The sequence below is a fragment of the Typha latifolia genome, chromosome 10 (genome assembly GCF_019914945.1).
Source record: "Typha latifolia isolate L0001 chromosome 10, TyphaL0001v2, whole genome shotgun sequence".
Classification (NCBI taxonomy): Eukaryota; Viridiplantae; Streptophyta; class Magnoliopsida; order Poales; family Typhaceae; genus Typha; species Typha latifolia.
This window is the reverse complement of record NC_133095.1, coordinates 5,262,862-5,283,736: the sequence shown is the minus strand read 5'-3', so window position 1 is coordinate 5,283,736 and position 20,875 is coordinate 5,262,862. Positions and strand designations below refer to the sequence as shown.

The window sequence follows — 20,875 nt, the reverse complement described above, 5'->3', positions numbered from 1 at the left end:
CCCAAGCATAATATCTAATGGCTGTAATGGGCTAGAATATTCTAGCTCGGCCCGAGTGATTGGTGGATTTGGCCATGAACAACTATTTAAGCTCGGTTGGCTTGAAAAACTCGACTCGAACCTGACCCAGCCTGCTCGATGATCACGTTTACCCACATGATCGGATTGTAACAATCCACCACGTTTTCAGGTTCATCATCCTCGAGTCTGGTATCCTTGTACTCATACAACTTGTCATGCCAATTAGTGGATTCAGATTCATCATCCGATTCTGGCGCTTGCATTTATGGCTGGGGGTAAATCGGTCATCACAATAAAACACTAGTCTTTTCTTCTATGTTCTCCAAGTAATTTGGTACAAAACGGCGCGAGATCATTTGGAGGTTAGGCTGAGTTGTTTGCACAGGCCGAGTCGGGGTAACCTTGACCTCAGTCTAAATGTTAGGCTTGAGCCAACTAATGAAGGTACTCTTTAGGGCCGAGTTATACCAATTAGTGACACTGTTGTAGATCAGCTCGAACTCCCGATAAGCTCGCAATGTTGTTGACTAAGTCATCTTAGTCAACATAGTCTAAAAGTCCTCGTACTGGGTTGGATCGAAATGAGCACAAATTACATCCGCAAAGTCCTATCAAGACTCGAATGGTCGAGTCTGCTTAGCTAACTAGTACCATCTAACTACCACACCCTCTAAGTGGAATAAAGCTAGCTAGACCTTCTGACGGTCGGCCGTGCTATGGTACGTAAAAAACTGCTCTACTAGATAGGTCTAGTCTAGTAGGTCTCCTCTAGAGAATTTTAAAAAATCAAGCTTGATGGTCGGAGCTTGGATCCCAAAATATGGCCCTGTCATCGTGAGCCAAGTGACATCGTGGTTGAGGCTGGTCACATCCAAAAAGACCGTCGTGTCCTAAAAAAATGTTACACATCACTAATGTAATTTATACGCTTCGCCTATGCAATACGCATCGCTTATGTAAAATGTATGCTCTAATTTTAATAATACGCATCAAGATTTAAAAAAAACTTTACACATCATCAATATAATATATACATATCGCTTATGCAAAATGTATAATACAATTTATAACGATGTGCACATCAAAATTTAAAAGAACATGTCACGCATCACCTATGTAACTTATATGAATCACTTACGCAAAAAATATGCTCTAATTTTTAACAATATATGCATCGAGATTAAACGGTTGAGTTAGATTAGAAAAATCATAAATTGGTCTAAATCAGTAAAAAAATACCTAAATTTGCAATTCAATAATAGGGGGGCTATTTTTATTAATTAAAAAATTAAAAGATTTTTTGCTGCAAATCTGCCGAATAATCATTAACGGAGATGATAAATTGCACACACCGACAAATTGCACACACTCTTGATTTTGTTAAATAAATATGTATTAAAAGAAAAGAAATTTAGAATGGCTTAGTTATAATACGAAGTAAAACTATCAGAAATTTACACCAAATTAATAGAACCCATCCAAATTACCAAATTTCCCCTTTATATCAAATATAAAAATTATAAAAATTATAAAATGCCTTATAAAATGCACACACTCTTGGTTTTGATACAAATATTTATATAAAAGAGTAAAGTAATTTTAGGCATAAGTATAAGGGAATAAAATATATTTAATATTTTTAAAATAAAAAGACACAAGCACCATTAATTTTGGATGTAAAACTTAATAATTGAAATTTAGTCAAAGGTGTATAAAGACATAGTGGTATAAAATAAATTTCAGGGGTAAAGTGATTTTAGTCCAAAGTACCAAAGTAAAATATATTTAATCCTAAACTATTCTACTCGGGGAGAATATGGTTTCTTAGAATCTACACCCATAATAGTCCTTTAATTAGTCATTGCAATTGTAAATAGAGTAATCTCTTTTTACCTTGTAAACAGCTTCAAAAATATAATCCTCAATGATGTAGTTTCCTGGATACCAAACACAGCATTACACTATCCTTATGCCGGAAATAGTCTAAACTTATACAGCAGTATTGACAACCAGGATACCTGGCATTAATTACTGAGATGCAACTCCTACTACCAAAATCAGATACAATGTACACTGACGTCCAAAGATCACTCAGAAGCTAATAGTAGTAAGTAGGAGTGATACAAACAAGAACAGCATAACTTTCCTTGTTACATTCTGCAAATTGGATGCTGATGAGGAAGTACCAGCAGGCGATGTTGAGATATCAGTAGTGTTCTCCTTCGGGCAAGTGTAATTGCAGAGGCTTGGCCGCACCACACGGTAAACACCTTTGCTCGTCAGGATAAAGACATCTTTGTTGTTATCCTCTCCAAACGAGTATATATAGCCTAACGATGGAAGTGAACTACCTTCAACCGGATCACAGGGAATGGGAGAGTTCTTGGAGCAACTAAAAGGGATGATGGTGCTGCTGAAGTTTCCACTGCCTTCAGGGTTCTCTGTACCAGTCCACAGTGTTGTTGCATACAGATCAGCATACAGGTATCTGACGTCCCATAAGCAGATCATGAAGTTAAATACCCATCTAAAGCAATCTATATGGATCTAAAGAAACTTGATAGGGTTACAATTAAATGCCATGTTTATATGTTGTTCTGTACCTTCCATACATGCATGGATCAGTCAATGACCTATAAACGTAGCCACCAATAATTGATGCAGATCCCACATTGTTATTGGCAGCTGAGTGATAATAGCCCATGATGGGGAAAATGGGATTTATGGAGTTGACTGAAGTATTTCCTCCAGGAGTCTCTAGAGGGTGATAAAGATCAGGACCCTCATAAACCCGCCATCCATAGTTTCCACCCTTAGAGATCAGATCAACTTCTTCGTATGATTCCTACAATTATAAGTATCAACCATCAGACCGAGCCAAAAGAACAAAAATATAAGTAATGACTTCATAAGTGCAGAACAAATAATCAATCATGTTCTCTTCAACTAAAGATAAAATGATGCAGCATGCCCAATGCAAATGCACATTCTTATTTCTGTCATCAAGGAGAGGTCTAATTATCTACTGCAGACTAGTCTTATGGGCTCACAATGCACATAACAATAACAAGCCTCTTAATATGGTGCATATATCTGATTAAACCAGAGTCCATGAACGAAATGAGTTCATGATTAATTAGATGTTATGAGAAAACTCGGCTCATCCTTGACATCAGAGCAAAACGTATAGAAAATTAGAGCTAATCAATCCCATGAATTAGGATGAATTTTAGCATTGACAATCTCTTCATAACTAATGTAACATGGATCAACAGGAAAAGTAAGATGGCTAAACACCTCAACTATGTTATTAAGTTGATCAACATGCATAAGCTTGACTAGAAGTTCCAACTACAGTAAACCATGAGGTTTTCCCTATGTGGGAGTGAGAGTAATTACTATTTTGTGGGTCAACCACTTATGGATAGATCTAACGCTTCTTTGTGGGATAACAACAATTTTTAACCTAAAGCGATGAAGAGGATTGGATAGGAGAGGTAACTTATCTAGTTGCAATTATCTCTCTCTCATTATTACCCACTTCTAATTGATGACTGGCTAATATATAAGTGTTGACCTATGCCCCTGTGCAGCAGCTCAGCTCCGGAATCATACATGAACTGCCTCATACAACTCTTCCTAAGAAAGGTAGAAGCCTCTCTCTCACTGTCGTCTAGCAACTTAAGGTTTTAAAGTAGTAGGTGAATAAACTTACTATCAGAGCAAAGATTCTGAATTTGAGTCCTAATAGGCTAATATGCTGTTTAAAATATATAATCTTCATCTATCTAAGTCGTATTCACTTTTTGAGCCTCTCAAACGCAGAAGTGAGGGAGAATGCTACAATATAAAATATCAAAACTACCATCCCATAAGAGCCAAAGCTTTCAGAGTTGTTGGTCAATTAACACTCATTATTCTTCAAATTCTACATAATAATAGCTAGACCATCAAGATAAAAAGGGACGTGAGTTAGTTACACTAGCTCTATCCTAATTGCTGGCAGTAAAGTTTAAACAGTGATAATAAAAAAGATTAGATGTTTATAAAGGGTTTACAGATCAATGAGACCATCTCTAGGAATTGATCAACTACCAATTCTGTTTGCTCAAAAACTATTATAGGTTAGACTTTTTAGAGCTTTTTCAATGTAAAATTTAGTGGCTTTTGGGTGTAACTCGTGTAATGCATCTCATAAGTTGATGGCTTAAGTGAGGATTCGACCTAAGAATAATAAAAAAAGGTGTTCCTTTTCTGTTTGTGATGCGATCGGGGTTAGATTGGATCACATCATAGGGACATTGGGCTCGATGGATCGAGTTTAATTATCTTATTTATTCTGCTTATGTAGTTTAGTTAGAGTTTAAGTACGTTAGAATTTTTTTAATTAACTAAGTTTAGTTTATTTAACTTCTGCGCGATTTCAGAAAAATATTTTGTAGATATTCATCAGTCGACCGAATATTATGAAACCTCTTAGAGAAAATCAGACGTCCAAATTTACAACTTTTATATTCAAAGTTTCTCCAGATTAAGATTATCCGTGGCAGAATGAAGAAATATTTCGAGAAGGATAAGAAAGGTTGATTTAGCTAAGTCATTTTTATCTCTAAGTCATGTTTATCTTTAATATAAGTCTTTTAAAACAAATCTAGTTAAATTATGTAAGCCACTGAGACAAGTTCAATTAAGTCATATAAGACACTAAGGCAAGTTTAATTAAATCATGTAAGCCTTTAATGCAAGTCGTAGTTTGAGTCGTATAAGCTTTTAGGGCTAAGTCCGAGTAGAATTCATTGTACATTACTTCTATATATAGAGGAGCTGGACTTTATTCATCCAAGCATTGAAAAATTATTTTAGTCGAGTTTATAATTTAGAAGTAAAAGTAAGTTAATCATAACCGTTTATTTATCTAGGAGTAGATCTAAGTTAGAAATCCAAATTCTACCTCTAATCTATAAACACCGTTATCTCTAGTAGTCACCCTACCCTACAGCCGTCCACCACCACTCTTGGCCATCCGCCACCCTCTGACAACCTCTGAAATGATGGATATTTACCGTTCTACCCCGTTCTGACCTAGCCCCACTCTCTTAATTATATCTTTTCATCCAGATAGCCAATTGACGTGAAACCAGAGCCATTAGAACTCTAACTCATGAGGCTACCCCATCTAGATTTTTATAATTTTATTACGTTCGGATCAGTCCAAATCTGGTTTGTAATAGTTTGTACTACAGAAGCCAGAAGGAACATAAATTCATGCCAAAGGTAGTAAAAGTATCATAGATGGTTACTAGTACTCTAGTGATATTCATTTGTTTTTCTTAGAGGACCATTGATATACTCCAATAACGTGGGTTAAGTTAGTTAAGTCAGTTGAATCGAGTCGAGTTACTTAGTTAGATTTGCTTATTGTTTTGAATTTCAAATATAATGGATAATCCGCATGTGGATCCGATCAACTAGGATCTTTTTTTTATAAATAGGAATGGTCATGAAATTAATAATTATTGTGAAGTTGATCATTGAGTTTAGTTATTGTATTATCTCGTCCATGTCTTTTATTTCAACTATTAGATCATCTTTATCTTTGTAGGAGTAGATCGTAGCCGTAGAACCTCTCAAGCTTCCAAACTCTAGCTACCACCCTCCGACGACTGCCGCAATATCGGATATTTATCGATCTGTCCCATTCTGATCTTCCTCCACTGTTTTATTTTTAACTTTTCATTCCGACCTAGGATACATGTGAAATCAGAACCATTAGAACCCTAACTCAAATGGCTACCATTCAAATAAATATCACAATTTTCTTACATCCAAATCGGTCCAAATCCGGTGCGTAATAGCTATTAAGAGCTAGACATCTATACATAGAGTATCCAGTAAGTTTCATATTTGATTTCAGCACAGCGATAGCACTGAAGTACTTGTGTTTTACAGTCAATCACAAAGTCTAGAATCTAGTTACATATTACTCTTATTGGTTTTTTAACCTACATCCAACAATTATTAATAATGTTGTTTCCATGAAACATAGCTTACAACTTCTCCAAGTCATTACTGCTCACATTCTGTAAGAGAGTGCTCATCAACTCTTCTATGCTATTATAGAGGTGCTTTCACTTTAACTATCTTCCATTGCGTTCATATCAACATATTAACGAGAGATGAGACAGTTCAAAAACAGCAAATATTAACTTTGAAGCAAGCATACTTATTTGCATTTGAACCCATTTGTTCCACAATCACACATGATCAATCCAAAAGGACTGTATGGGCCTATGGGGGGCACATACCTGATTCATATGATGATATGAGCACAGAAAACTTCAAAACTTGCTAAACTTTTCAGTTTCAACTTAAAAATGTTGATATTATTAGATAACTAATTAACCCAAAAGCTTAAGATTTAGGTAAACGAACCTTCCAAGCCATATATGCATGTATATTTGATGTTCCTATCTTCTTCAGTTCTGTCATAAAACTAAAGAGATTTAAGGATCTATGTAGTATGTACCATCAAAGGACATTCCCTTGGAGGGATAGATCATAAGGATGCTGAAAGATATATTGATTGGACAATATCAGTTAGTGAACAATAATATGCCCCCATGAGTTATATCAGCAGCAGAATGGTATCATTAGATTTAAGTCTTAAGACTTTTAAGTTGACAAATTTCATTGCTTCAGAAGATAGTATAGAACTTTTGACATATATACTCAAAGAACCTGGAAAAAGTACCTGGCCGACATCTGCACAGAAAAAGTAAGAAGGCCTTTCTGTATCAAAACTGCATCGCCACGGATTTCTTAGACCATAGGCCCAGATTTCACCTTCCAATTCACTATCATCTGCAGATGGATTATCTTTTGGAATAGAGTAGTTTCCCCATAAACCAAGGTCACTTATTTTGCTTGGACCTGGAAAAGGGATAGGTTAGGAAAGGCTACAAAAGAAGAATAGAGTAGTAGAATTATTGATCCTGCATATTCTATTGTTCTACATCATGCCACTACTACGCATTAGATAGCACGAGAATCAAATAAAGCAAGCTTACATAAGCCAAGAAATAAAGAAAAAAAATGCTTTCTTCTTCTTCGTCCTATATGTGAAACATAGATCAGTGTGACGCCAAAGTCTTTGGTGTGATTCCGACGAGCCAGAATGAGTCTGGTAGTTATCCTTTTCATTGAGGCTATTGTTTTTCTCATTCTTTCTTTTATTTATTATTTTCTTCCTTAGCTCTTATCTTTCATATCTCAATATCCTTTTCATTCTTTCTTCTTCCTATACGTTTTTTTTATCTACTTCTATGTTACCTTTAATCTTCTTGAATTCTTTGTTCTCCTGTATCTGTGCTACAATAATTTGATATCAAAACTATTCATCCTACATCAAAATAATATGAACAAGAGAGAGCAAACATGTTATACACCTTACGATTTCATGAAAAGGAATATAACTAAGTAGACATGATTTTGTTACGATCCGGGTTGAGCTAGGTCCGTCTAGAGGATGAGCCATAGGCCAAGTTGGTTCACTCAAAGGGCATTGGGCTATGCTTAACACAGTTATTCACTCTATTTGCTTATTTACTTATTGCATTTGCTTTAGTTTAGTCCCGCATTAGATAATGAGCTAAACCCACTTGTATCTCTCATATATATATAGAAGGGTTGATCTTCATTTGTAGGCATCATGGATGAATTATTATGAAACTTCTAGCTTGAGCCCACTTCTCCCCCTTCTATCAGTCTAAGACTTGATTCATCATGGTTATGTCCCTCTCTTCCGTATTTGACTAGCCCTTTCCTCTCGACCCTGAGAGCCGACTCCCTCCTCCCTTACCTTCTTTACCTTGCGCAACACCGCGATCTAACCTACACCATTTCATTCATCTCCTCCATGTCCTAAGGTCTTCCCTACGCCCATAAACCTTCCACTATCTGTCGATGACTTCCATCCCATCGATCCTTAGGTTCTACCTTTCACGTCCATCTCGCAACCATCTGACCTGCAGTCAGTAGTTACATAGATCTACTCATCCGATCGACCTAAATTTTCTTAACTATCCTTTCATATCTTTTCTATCCCCTTCCATCAGATTCCATGTACTATCCATAGCCATTCTATCTCCAACATTCATCCCTAATCCTTCATAATCATCCTCTATCTAGCAATTCATCCACCATATCTCAAAATTTGATGGTTGGATTCGATACGTTTTATGGACGCCCTGAATCGTGACCATAACAGATTTAGCTTGTAGGATTAAAATGAATTGCATATAATAAAAGTATGGACCCTCTTATCATTAAAAGATATGAAGAAATTCATATAGTATAGTTCTTGCATCTATAATAAAAGTATGGACCCAATCCATCTTATACTTTCAAATCTAACACATGAAAAGTTAGCATGATTTATTTCCATGTAGGAGTTTGCTGAGGTTAGCTGGTATTGTGGTATCACTTTTTTCATTCTACTCTTGATCTACTTTGATCACATTGCTATCAAATTTTTTCTTTATGTTCACTGATTTACAAGTTTGTGAAACTTTGTTTTCCTTGCATTGTTTTGGTTTCCCAAGAAAGTAGCTTCACTACTTGAAAGTATTCATGTAGAAGCCAGGCTTCCCCCCATCCCCTGGCTCAACAGCTTTCTCTGTTCTCCAATAGGACCATTTCTGAAGCAGCAGCAATTAAAACTTTTAAATGGATGGCTGTGTAAACCATATTGACTCATGTTCGTCTGCTTTAAGTCCAATTTAGTATCAACTCTGATAAAGGGAATATATCGACATACCTATATCAAGGATATTTTTCATACTGCTTTTGTGCTGACCATTTCTGACCAGTATAGATATATAGCACAGGGACAGGCCAATAACTTGCTGACACAATGGCATCTGTCTGCATCTATTAAATACGAATATGGGATACAGATACGATATAATACTAATATGCCGATACGGTAAATCCTAAAGTATAAGGGTATGATATGCCTAGAATATGTAGCTTCATATATATATGAATTAGTGACTTTTGTTACTTTCATTTTCTTAGTTAAGAAATTCTATATTATTTGTCTATGATAGTTCATATAAGGAGACCTTCAATTAAATTATCAAAAGAACTACCATTCATAACAAATTTTATTTGGCTTCTATTGATAGGAATCTCGGAAGTATCTAAGAAGTATCCGGGAAGTATCCACATATTAATTTCACTTTTAAAAATTCAGATATTTTACGGAAGTATCCAATAAGAATCTGGAAATATCCGACGAGTATAGCATCTGATACGGATATGGCAAGGGTATAGAAGTATCCGTGTTTCTTAGGTCTGCATTTAAGTCCAATTTAGTATCAATCCTGATAAAGGGATATGTCAGTATACCCATATTGAGGATATAACTTGCCTATACAGTGGTAGCATCCTTCAAAAAGCATTTATAATTTCATTTTGTAGACAAATTTCTGAGAATTCTATGCCAAATGGTGATAAAATTATGATGAAAACAAATATAGTTGCACTAGATGTTCTAAAATTAACAAAAAGAACTTCTTTCTAGAATGTCATAATATGAGTACTGTTAAAGGTTGCTCATAAAGAAAAATTGAAGCATAAATAGACTCAAGCATTTCTTTCCTATAGATATCATGAATAACACACGACAGTTCTGCGACCTGAGAAGCAATAATCATCTGATATGAAAAAAAGTGTAAAAGAAAACAAACTCGTAGACTCTCTGTACCTGGAGAGTAAAGATTAAGACTTACTAGGTATGTTATCAATGTCAAGTCGCATAATTTTTCCAAGCAATGATTTTTTATTCTGAGAAAAATTGAAGGGATCTCCCTTCTTCCCGCCATCTCCCATCATAAAGTAAAGATATCCATCTGCAGGTCCAAAAAGAATCTGCCCTCCATGATTAGATGTATAAGGGAGCCCCATAGTAAAGATCCTTCTCACTTCTAACGGCCTAGCAGTTTCTGCCTAATCAATTGAAAATGAGAATCAAAAGCTTGTCATGGGAATTTTTCATCCAAGAACCAGGTAAGAGGAACATAAAAAAATAGCTAGATAAGAAAAGAAAGATGTTTTCATATTGCAGTAAATGGAAGTACATATGTCCACCTTGGAAGGCATTGATGAGGAACTATTAACAGTGTATTCTGCAACAACACTTTGATATTGGCATGGCTGAGCACCACTATCTGACCCAAGCTTTGATGGATCACAACCCACATCAGAATTACATGAACACCTTCCAGAACAGCTAGCTGATTTATCTTTATCACAGCTGTATGAAACAAAAAGACGCCCATTGGCCGTATAGTTTGGATGAAATGCTAGACCAAATAGTCCAAACTGAGTACTATAATAGACTTCATCAGTTAAATCAAGAAACGGGTCTGCCTCATCAATTATTAGTGTTCCTCCAGATCCTTGTTCAGGGACAGTTGCTAACCATATCTTACCAGGTTGGTTTGAGAAGAAGACACGATTGGACCCATCAGGGTGAGCAACCATGTTAAGGTAAGATCCATTACCAATCCTCTCAAGACAAAGACCTTTAGGAGCCGGTATATTTTGTGTACTGTTAAATGAGACTGATTTGCCATTGAAGCATACAGATTGATCACTAGATGAACCTCCAAATGCTGCACAAAAGTCATTCCCTGATTGCCAGACATTAGTAAGTTTATTTGAAGAAATTGGTAGTCCAGCGCTTCCTTGTGATGGAGGTTCAAAAGGAGAATTCAATATGGATATATCCTTGCAAGTATCCCAAACTTGTGTGCAGAAGTCCTTTGCGGAATCCTTTGACTGCACACTGCTTGATGAAAGGCTAGAGTTGCACAATGTAGGAACTGTCTTTAGTTTTGGTTCAACATTGAAAAGCTCAGCTGAAAATGGATCACACTTCTGCAAATGAATTAGATGTTAGTTTCCTAGACAGACTATCCTACAGGTTGAGATTGAATAGCTTATGTAGTTGCACATAACGACATGTCAAACCAAGTGACAAAGCAAGTTGAATGTAGAAAAAGCTTCAAAAGTGTAAGTAGATAGACAAGAAGGCGGGTTTTGTGTGAAGTTGCTGACTATTCTCTTCAGTTGTACATTATAAACAATGAAAAATATTCTAGAAAGGAAAATGAAGAAAAAAAAAGAAGAAAATAAATTAATGGTAATATACATCAACAGTTTATATCTCTAAAACATAATCCACATATAATAGTGACCACAGTAGTGATAGCAATGAGATCAACTTAATTCTACAACAAGAACAAAAGAGATCAACTCAATTTTATTTTGAGGAGTACACTCTAAGGATTGGAAAGGAAGAAACCTACCAAAAAGAGATCTAAATTTCAAAACAGCAAAATGCAGTTGCTTAATGAACCGTAAGTACATCAGAGATTAAAGGGTAAAGAATAATGGCAGGCAGATCAGACGAGAATACGAGATAGATTAATCTTGTTAGAATAAGCATATAAAAAATTTGCAAGTAAAATAAAAATCGTAGTGAAATAGAGAGAACTTTCTAGAATCTTTTTTCCACTCCAATTACAGACAACCACCTGTGCTCCTATAAAATTAGCTTAGCTGAATGATGCATCTCAAATTTCTGAACAAGACAAACGAGTACTTTTCAACAGATCATCACAATTCATGCAGGCTACTACAAGATTTAATACCACCAACCAAGGGGAATCAGAAGCATCACAATAACCCATTAACCAACTTGAATTTTCTCTTGAAGTCAATCATCAATAGATCAATAGGACCAAAGGAATCACAAAACCAAGAAAGAGAATTCCATTTCAGAGATTTGCAGCTACTCAGAACTTATAAGTACCACGCAGAGGATGGACTTGACGACAGAGGCGCAGCCTGCGTCCGAGATGTTCATCGACTTGAACCACTTCTCGAGCGCGGCGTCATCCGTCGCATTGCAGCAGCTGCTCCCATTGTAAGAGCAAAAGCTCAACGGCGTCTTCAGCGTCACGGGCGCCCCTGATCACAGACGCAATACAACAAACATCTCGCATGTCACTATGCTGACACTAACAGAGCAACACGAATTAGTGAAACAACTCAAGAATTAGCGAAGACCCACTTGAATCCGTGCACAGGGGGAAAGAATAGCAGTTGGGTAGGAGGAAAATTAGGAGGAGGATAAGAGGACCCATCACCAGCAATCTCATCCCTAAGCAAGATGGCTCCTTCAAATTTGAGCCTATGTGAGGATATGGTTCAAATAGTAGTGAGACATAGAGGTAATGAAGTCAGAGAGTGGAGAAGAAGACACAAATCACTACATGGATGGTGAGAGGTTTGACCAAGTGATACCAACAACCCATATGGATCAAAAAATAAAGATAAAGAAGAGACTGCGTGCTCTGCGGTGGGCGGAGTCGGCGGAGACCACCCCATTTAAGATTTTTTTTTGACTAAATCAATACAAAGTGGGGACTGGGGAGAGGTTGGGCATATATATATATATATATATATATATATATATATATATATGGTATTTTACACATCACCACCTATGTTTGTCTAAATGAGAAAAAACTCCTGTTATGACATGATTTAGATTTATTTGACAAGACTCCGTTCTTCAAGGCGAAATTGAGAATTTGACTCCCCTTACCGACGATTTATAGATTAGCCTCTCAAAAAATAGGAATGTACTAAGGACATTTCTTATGAACTAACTAACAGCTTAAGCCCCTTCGCAATTATGTTAAGATTTATTTGAGAACATAGACAGTGTATAGGAAGGAGAGAGTGACAAGATTAAGAAAATAAAATAAAGGCAAAAATAGTTATAGGGTGAGAAGCATTGAAAAGCCCTCATCGAAGAGGAAGACCGAAAAGTGAGCCTCTAATGCCTCCGGATCTTATAGAGAGAGATCTAAAGGTCTGAGGCGGTGCATATATCACTTCTGAAAATTGTATGATTTATTTTCTTCCACGAGGCTCATCAAATATACTCAAGAGATGGTCAATCGCTAGCTAAAGCATAGGAAGAGAAAGAAGCCCATCTCCTACGTCCGAATGCAAGGAGGGAAAGAGCTAAATGCACTCACAACTCAACATGAGGTTATCAACAAATTCGCAAGTCTCCTTACAAAAAGGGTAAGGGATTGGCTCGAGAAACTCTTTCTAGCCAAAAGATCCTCGCTGTGGATGCTGATGACAACCTATTAAAGGAAAGTCTTGACTTTGCTGGACAACGACAACTTCCAAAGGTAAGAACTATTTTGTTATGATAAAATATATTGGATCTAATAACCTACATTACGCATTTCTATCGTCAATTATAAATTGAAAATCTAACTGTTGCAATTCAGTCTAAACCATCCGCAATTGAGCCAAACGATGAGGGGGTGAATAATAAATTGCCCTATGTGCAATAAGGCAAACATGTAGGTGGTAATGTGCAAAAGAACCCTTAAATTTATTGGCCGGATATAGGCAGGGCTGGTTAAATAGGTGAGATAGAAATGGATCGAATCCTTTATTAGGTAAATGACAAGGTGGTTGTGTGGTCCACTGCTCCACTAGTTAGTGAGAAGGTCAAAGCTTGGTTGTGTTCACTGCACCAGAGTGACAGACAGGTATTTGGATTGTTTTGTTCCCTGAGGGAGACGCATTTAGATACTAAATAGAAATAATAATAATAATAATAATAATAATAAATTTTCATACCTTACCTTTTTAACTATTTTGTGATTCACACTATGTCTTTGATGATTTTATAATCCGACCTCTACTTTTTCTCTATAATTCTTGTTTACACACACTAGGTTAACTTAGACAATACTAAAAAATAATATTCTATTACAATATATAAAATAATTTATAAATACTTAAATTATTTTTTTTTTCATCTTTTTTTTCTCTTCCCAAAGAAGGAAGAGGAGGAGAAGGAGGAGGGCGGAAGATGAGAAAAGGTGGTGGCGGCAGCGACGACAGTGGAGGAGGTAGATAGGGAAGATTGTGGAGGGATGAAAATTAAAGGGAATGGTGTGGGTATTTTAGTAATTTTGTCGATAATTTATTAGTTAAAATAATATTAGGGTGTTAAATAAAAATTATAGGGTAAAAGAATGAGTCAAGTTACAAAATCCTCAAAAACGGATTGTGAAATATAAAATAAGTAAAATATAAGGTGTTATTTATAAAAAATCATTAATAATTATAATTATAGAAGAAGATAGGGCACGAATTTTATTTATTTTATGTTGTAACCAATGAGTTTGTTGATAAGTATCTATAGAAATTATATAAAGTACGGCGGTGATATTATTCAATCTACTTAGCTAAATTAGAAGAAAGAAAAATGCGCAAGTGAACTCTATTTTATTCACAAGTTTCTATAGTTTAGAGATTTTATAAAGTAGCTCTAACTAATCGAGCTTGATAATAATTTACAATAATTATAACAATTTTTGGACAAAGACTGAGAGCAACGATAAAATTATAGGATTATCTTTATATATATATATATATGATAGTGATATTAAGGAGATAATAATAGTTAGCAATAGAGTAGCCACAACTACTTCATAAGATCATTATTTTTTCATAACATTATTGTCACTGAAGAGAAAATTTGCCTGGCACTATGGACTTTTCCTCTGTTAATCTTACTACCCTTTTGAATAGGACATATTATGTTTGTAAATTTGTGTGAAGGAAATTTAGATGAATCATATCGTATCACCATTCTTGCAAAATGCTGGGCATATAAGAGAGTTAAAATATGGTATATCTTTTAAGTTATAAGATGCGATCTAGTCAGATCGGATCATATCATGAGGTTATTTGAGTTTAGTTATCTTATTTACTTATTTAGTTTAGTTAGAGTCTTAGTAGATTATGATTTATTTAATTAGCTAAATCTAACTCTTCGTAGTTTTCGAAAATTATTCGCAGAATATTCTATAGACGTCAGAATAATATCAAACTAACTGGATAAGATCGTTAACATATAAATCTACAACTTTAGTATTCATGACTTCTTCATATTTTGAAACTATTGGTGAAACGAAAGATTAATTTGAGAAAATAAGAAATGTTAATTTAGCTAAGTTATGTTTATCTTTAATATAAGCTAATAAGGCAAATCCTAATGAAAGTCGGTCTAGGGTTAGCATCTATAAATATGTGGAGTGCAGCCCTAATTAATAATCATGGAATGAATATTGAGTTAGGTTAGTTAAGTTTATTTACCTTGCATTACATGTCCTTATCTTTTATCGAAGCCGTTAGATCGTCGTTATCTTCTAGGATTAGATCATAGCCGTAGAACCTCCGACGCTTTCAAACCCTAACCACCACCTTCCTCCAGCAGCCACCGTACCCTACGGCTATCCACCACCACCCTTGACCGTCTGCCACCCTCCGACGATCGTCGTAACGTCGGACATTTACTGTTCTGCCCTATCTCCAATTTTTTTATTTTTAAATTTTCATCTTGACCTCCGATTTAAGTAAAATTAGAGTCATTAAAACCCTAACTTACGAGGCTACTACCACCTAAATTTTTATAATTTTTTCACGTTCAAATTAGTCCAAATCTAATTCGTAACATTATACTGCTGCTGTGCCTGCATGTTTGTGAATATAAATGATGCTTAATCATTTAAAAAAAGGGGTAATTTTCACATAAAAAGAAGAGGTGCATTTTTTATTTATTTAAGAGATCAGGAAAGAAGCCAAATTCGTTATTTTGCCCCCCCAAAATTAACCTTCATTGATACACTGAGGAGAATAGCTTATGTTGCATTTAATTTGGTGTGGCTCCTTGGTCAAATGTAAGATGACTTTATTTTTTTAATGTTTTATATAATTTTTTTTTTGGATCATGCTAGCTAAATTTTACTTTATCTTTTCTACAAGGTATAATGAATTCTTTTATAAATCATGCCAACAAAATTCACTTATCGTGCTACTTTAAATGTAGAATAGATCCGTAAATATTGACTAGAAAGTAACTTTATCTTTTCTATAATGTATTAATGTAACATCTAGGAAAAAAATGGCATCTGACAGAGGGGTTGAGCTACCACCACCCTACACACACAACTAGTGATGAACTAGCACATGTGCAGGGTTGTCGGCCTCAAGCAACGCCCCCACCCAAATTAAGCCTATCCTTTCCTCTCTCTCGGGTCATGGCCTTTGGGATTTAAAGTGTGGATAAGTCGGTTGGCAGTGATTGGAGTGGCAAACCTTAGAGTTTGTGAGCTCACTGAAGCCACGGGTTTCGGCCTTGGATTCCTCCCTCACCTCGGGATGCCTAGATGAATCCAATTGTGTGCATCCATTTCGATCCTAGTTGACTCAACAGGATCCCTACCATTATCCCCCTCAAGCTATGGAGGATCCCCCATCTCATTCCTTGACATCCACTACCCCGGCTTAGTGCCTCTCGTACGCTACTTCTCCTTTCCTAAGAATCAAAGCATCTCGGCCTCCTCTCTCTTCTTCCTTGCCTTAGAGCCCCGCTTTGGCTTAGATCCTTACGTAGCAACCCCTAATCCTCTCTTAACCTTGTTAGTTGCCCAACGAGGGGTCGTCGGCGAGTATTTCCCTTCCCACTTACTACTGTGCAAGTGAGATAGGGAAGAGGATGAGGTCAGGCAAGCTCGAGTCTGAGCAGTATGGCCCGGGCTGGTTAAGCTCAACTCGTCTCGAGTTAGGTTGGCTGCCCAAGCTAGCTAGGCTAGGCGGGTTGAGTTTAACCAGCCCGAGCTAATGCGCGCTAGGCTGGCTTGGTCAAGCCTGAGCCCAAGGCTCTCGTAGATAGCTCGTATCTATTTTCATTTTAAATATTGAAAGGTTAGTAGTGATTATACTTTACCACGGATCTCTTTAAAAAAAGTGCATGCCCTAAAATAGATTGAGATTAGAGTGGAACATTCTCTTCACTAGAAAAAAAATTAGTGATTTCAAACAAATAGACTATCTACCTTTGTTGTTATTGATTGATATGATGTGCTAGGTTGTATATTAGAATAATTTACATATGACATGGTAGCCCTAACATTCGTAGTTGCACATATTGATTTAGCATTATGATTGTCTTTACCATGATTTTTGTTTATCTCTATTAGCATGTTGAGGTATGATAACATATATTACTCTATGATGATGAATATCTTTTCACCCCTTAAACTACCACCATTTTTCACAATAATCACATAAACTTTTATGGATACGCAATGACCTCTGAGCTATCAAAAATATTTTATCCCTTTTAACATAGATGGAATCAAGAATATACCAAATTGTCCCTCCATTTTGGTCAACATTAAATTCTCTCTTGAGTTGCATGTGACTTGCATATGCATATGAGGGATAATTATGTCATACTTTTTGTCACATGATTATCACATAGTAATTTATGGATGAAACTTTTGATAAAAACTTAATAGAATGGGTGATGTGAGGTATTTTTGATAATTTGGAGGTCATTTGTGTACCAAAAATAAACTCAAGGAGTCATTATGAAAAATGGTGATGGTTCAAAGGATGAAAAATAAATTATTTTTTTATTATATTTATTATGCTATATAATGTCACTAGTACAAATGCACCACATAAAAAGTGCAGTCTCTACATCTCAATAATACTCGACACTTCTCCTATTGGGATAAGAAGCTATAAAATTATATTATATTATTATAGGGTAAGCTCATGCTCGAGGCCCTAGTATGTGGATCCTAAGCAATCAAACGAGAGCCAATACATTTGGGGTATTTAAATTAGAGATCAAAGGGACAATTCACGACTCGCGTGCCCTTCTATTGTTTCTATTATTTGGTCTTATTGGGTGTTGATCAAATGTTGCTAGCCCTCTCGGCCTCCACATGAACCTCATATAGGAGGCACGAGGCAGGTTAAGAATGTTTCAATTTTGTAATTATTTTAGGATTATGCTAGCTAAATTCATGTATTACACTGATTCAAGTGTGGATCACTAGAAAATGAGCTTATTTTCTTACGAAACATGCTATCTACTACAATGTACTATGGAATTTTTTTACGAATCATGCTCCCTACATTTGCTATCAACATTCACATATTACATTAATTTAACTACGAGATAGATCAAATAAACACTCGCTAGAAGATGTATTCCTAACTCCTAAATTCAGTAAAACCACACAACACTTAGAGATATTAAATCCGGCCAAGTAGATTATATATAATAATCTTTTGATATATACTAATTTTTGTAACATTTTCATTCCGTTAGAGATATCTAATTTGCCCAAATAAACTGCATTTCATGATTTTCTAATGTATTTCAAAAAATTTCGAACATATTACATTTAATGTAGGCTAATAAACGCATCGTATAATTCTCACTCTATACCTTATATTTTTATTATTTATAAATTGAGTCCTATAATTTTGTGAATATACGTAGAAAGCACTCTATGTTAGATTTATATAAACATCATGAAAATATTCTGTTAAGTAAAGATATTCTATTTCTAAACTGAGTAAAATACCCTTATTCCTAAAATAATTAAATGCCCTTAATATGATTTGGTCGAGGATATTTTTATAATTTTTTTAGTTTAGTTAAACCCCTCACCTAATAGATGGGTTCTAAAATTCACTTCAAATTCATTTCACTTAAATTAGGAGATAAATAGTTTCATGGCAGATGATTCGGCAATCCTAAAATATTCTATGAAGCGATTTGATTTGATTAATTTAGTGGCTCTAGTGGAAGAGCTATTAATAGCGCCGTAGGTGGGCAAGAGAACTATAAAGTCAATATATTCGGACCTTACATAGAAGAAATATATATACTATAGAATAAAGGTAGATGTAGATGATGGAAACTGATTGACAGCTGAGACTTTTTTGCTCCATCTACAAGTCAGAGCAATAGAGAATGAGATGTTTCAATCTAAGATTAAATTAGTGCACATCTTGTATGGATTGGATAGTGCAACTTTAATAGAGGTTAATGGATAGATATGAATCACATTTTAGAATCATAATTTTATCACTTATGCATTCAAAAAAGAGAAGAAAAAGGAGTATATTTCAATCTTGTTATATAGTTTGTCTCTAATATTTAAATAGGATAATTTTCTTTTCACCCCCTAAAACTATCACTCATTTCCACACTGAACCCTTGAGTTTTTTTTTTTTTTTTTGGATACGCACTAACTCTCTAAATTATTAGAAATAACTCATTCCCATGATGTCGTTGACAGAATTGATGAATTAACCAAATTAGCCATCCACTTATAATGACGAGATAATTAAGTAGCTTAACTAATATTAAATATTTTTAAATTTTTAAAAATTCCTTTATTGCCCTCTACTGTAATCCCGGGATGACGCATGACATAGGGTGACTGGCCACAGCCTAGCAGTGGATGAGGACGGCGAAGGTGGGGGGTCTGATAATCGTGCATGAGCTTGTTGAGCTTGGAGTTGTGGGCCTCATTAAGGCTGATGGAGCGAGCCTTGAGGAGGCATGTGAGCAGTGCTAACGTGGACAACGAGGAGGGGGTGCGCCCCTTTCTGAGGTTGTGAAGTTGGGTGGATCAATTGGGTCTTCGTCTCCTTCTTCTTCTTCTTCTTCTTCTTCTCCTTCTTCTTCTTCTTCGTGGTTCCATTAGGTGGGGACATGGAGATGGGCATAGGAAGGTGCAGATTGGATCATATCCTAACCAGGACCCGCTTTAGCGGGGGCACGGTGGATCACTGCCGTCGGAAGAGGAGAAGCTGAAGCTAGAGGCATCGGAGGAGGTCAAGATGGGGCGGGGTGTAAGAGGTGATCTAGTGGCCGATGGCGAGGATGGAGGACAAGGTGAAGAGGAGTCTCGTCTGATCCCTATCTCTTACTCCCTAACGACTCTTGCGAGCTCTCCGGCACCCCCATTTGCCTCGTTGTTGAAAATTGCCCCTGTTTATATCTTGTCGTCTCCTCCATCCTCATCGCCACCCTCGTCGCGATCCATAATGCCACTCATCTCTTGGACAACCCCTCCAACAATGCCACTAATCATCATTGGATCTATCACCATTAGCCTCGCCTCCCTTGTCAAGAGGGGTTGGATAAGGAGGAGGATTTAGTAGCGACAACGATGGTGCTGGTGGAGCTGGCGGTGGCCGTGTAGGAGGAGGTGTGGACAGTGGTGGTTTGGGTGGAGAAGCTAATGGCGGTGTTAGAGGAGAGGAAGAGGGGCGATATAAAAGGGTATTTTCATCATCATAAAAATTTCTCTTAGTTGCACATGGCTTACACATGCTTACAAGGGGTATCTTCATCATATTGTTATCACGTGATATCACATGACAATTTATTGACAGAAATATGTAACGAAACTTTAACGAAATAGGTCAAGTGGGTCATTTCTGATAGTTCAAGGAGTTATTGTGTACAAAAACAAAATAGTTTAAATGGTGAAAATAAAATTATAACTATTTAAATATATCGAATTCGTGCAGCTAGATTTGGATAAAATACTTTAAATTGAAAATCTTAGGCTAAACCTAATCTAAGAGATAATGGTCTATTACGGAAACACAAATATAGACAAATAACTAGGAATAAAGATGAAAAAAAACTCAAACGATTTTACGTAAAAAACTCTAAATCTAAATAAAAATTATCGACAGTTTTTCTAGAATAAAATCAACTACTAATAATATGAAAATACATGAATTTAGATTTGGATAAAATACTTAATAAAACTATATCTACTATCAATATCTCGATAAGAAGTGGTATCACATTCTTGACATCAGGTAATTTAGATGAAACCAAATTATTAAGAGTCTTTAT

General features: G+C 35.9%; 1 protein-coding gene across 1 annotated transcript; it reads right to left on the bottom strand.

Moving 5' to 3' along the window:
* Window positions 1-1,936: 1,936 nt before the first annotated feature.
* LOC140796849 (HIPL1 protein-like) lies at window positions 1,937-12,511 on the bottom strand. Its single transcript, XM_073149996.1, has 7 exons — window positions 12,161-12,511; window positions 11,900-12,057; window positions 10,171-10,962; window positions 9,813-10,029; window positions 6,773-6,951; window positions 2,625-2,866; window positions 1,937-2,509 (listed from the first exon to the last, which is right to left on the bottom strand). The coding sequence occupies exons 1-7, from the start codon at window positions 12,246-12,248 to the stop codon at window positions 2,113-2,115; spliced, it is 2,073 nt and encodes a 690-aa protein (XP_073006097.1). The 5' UTR covers window positions 12,249-12,511; the 3' UTR covers window positions 1,937-2,112.
* Window positions 12,512-20,875: the final 8,364 nt, after the last annotated feature.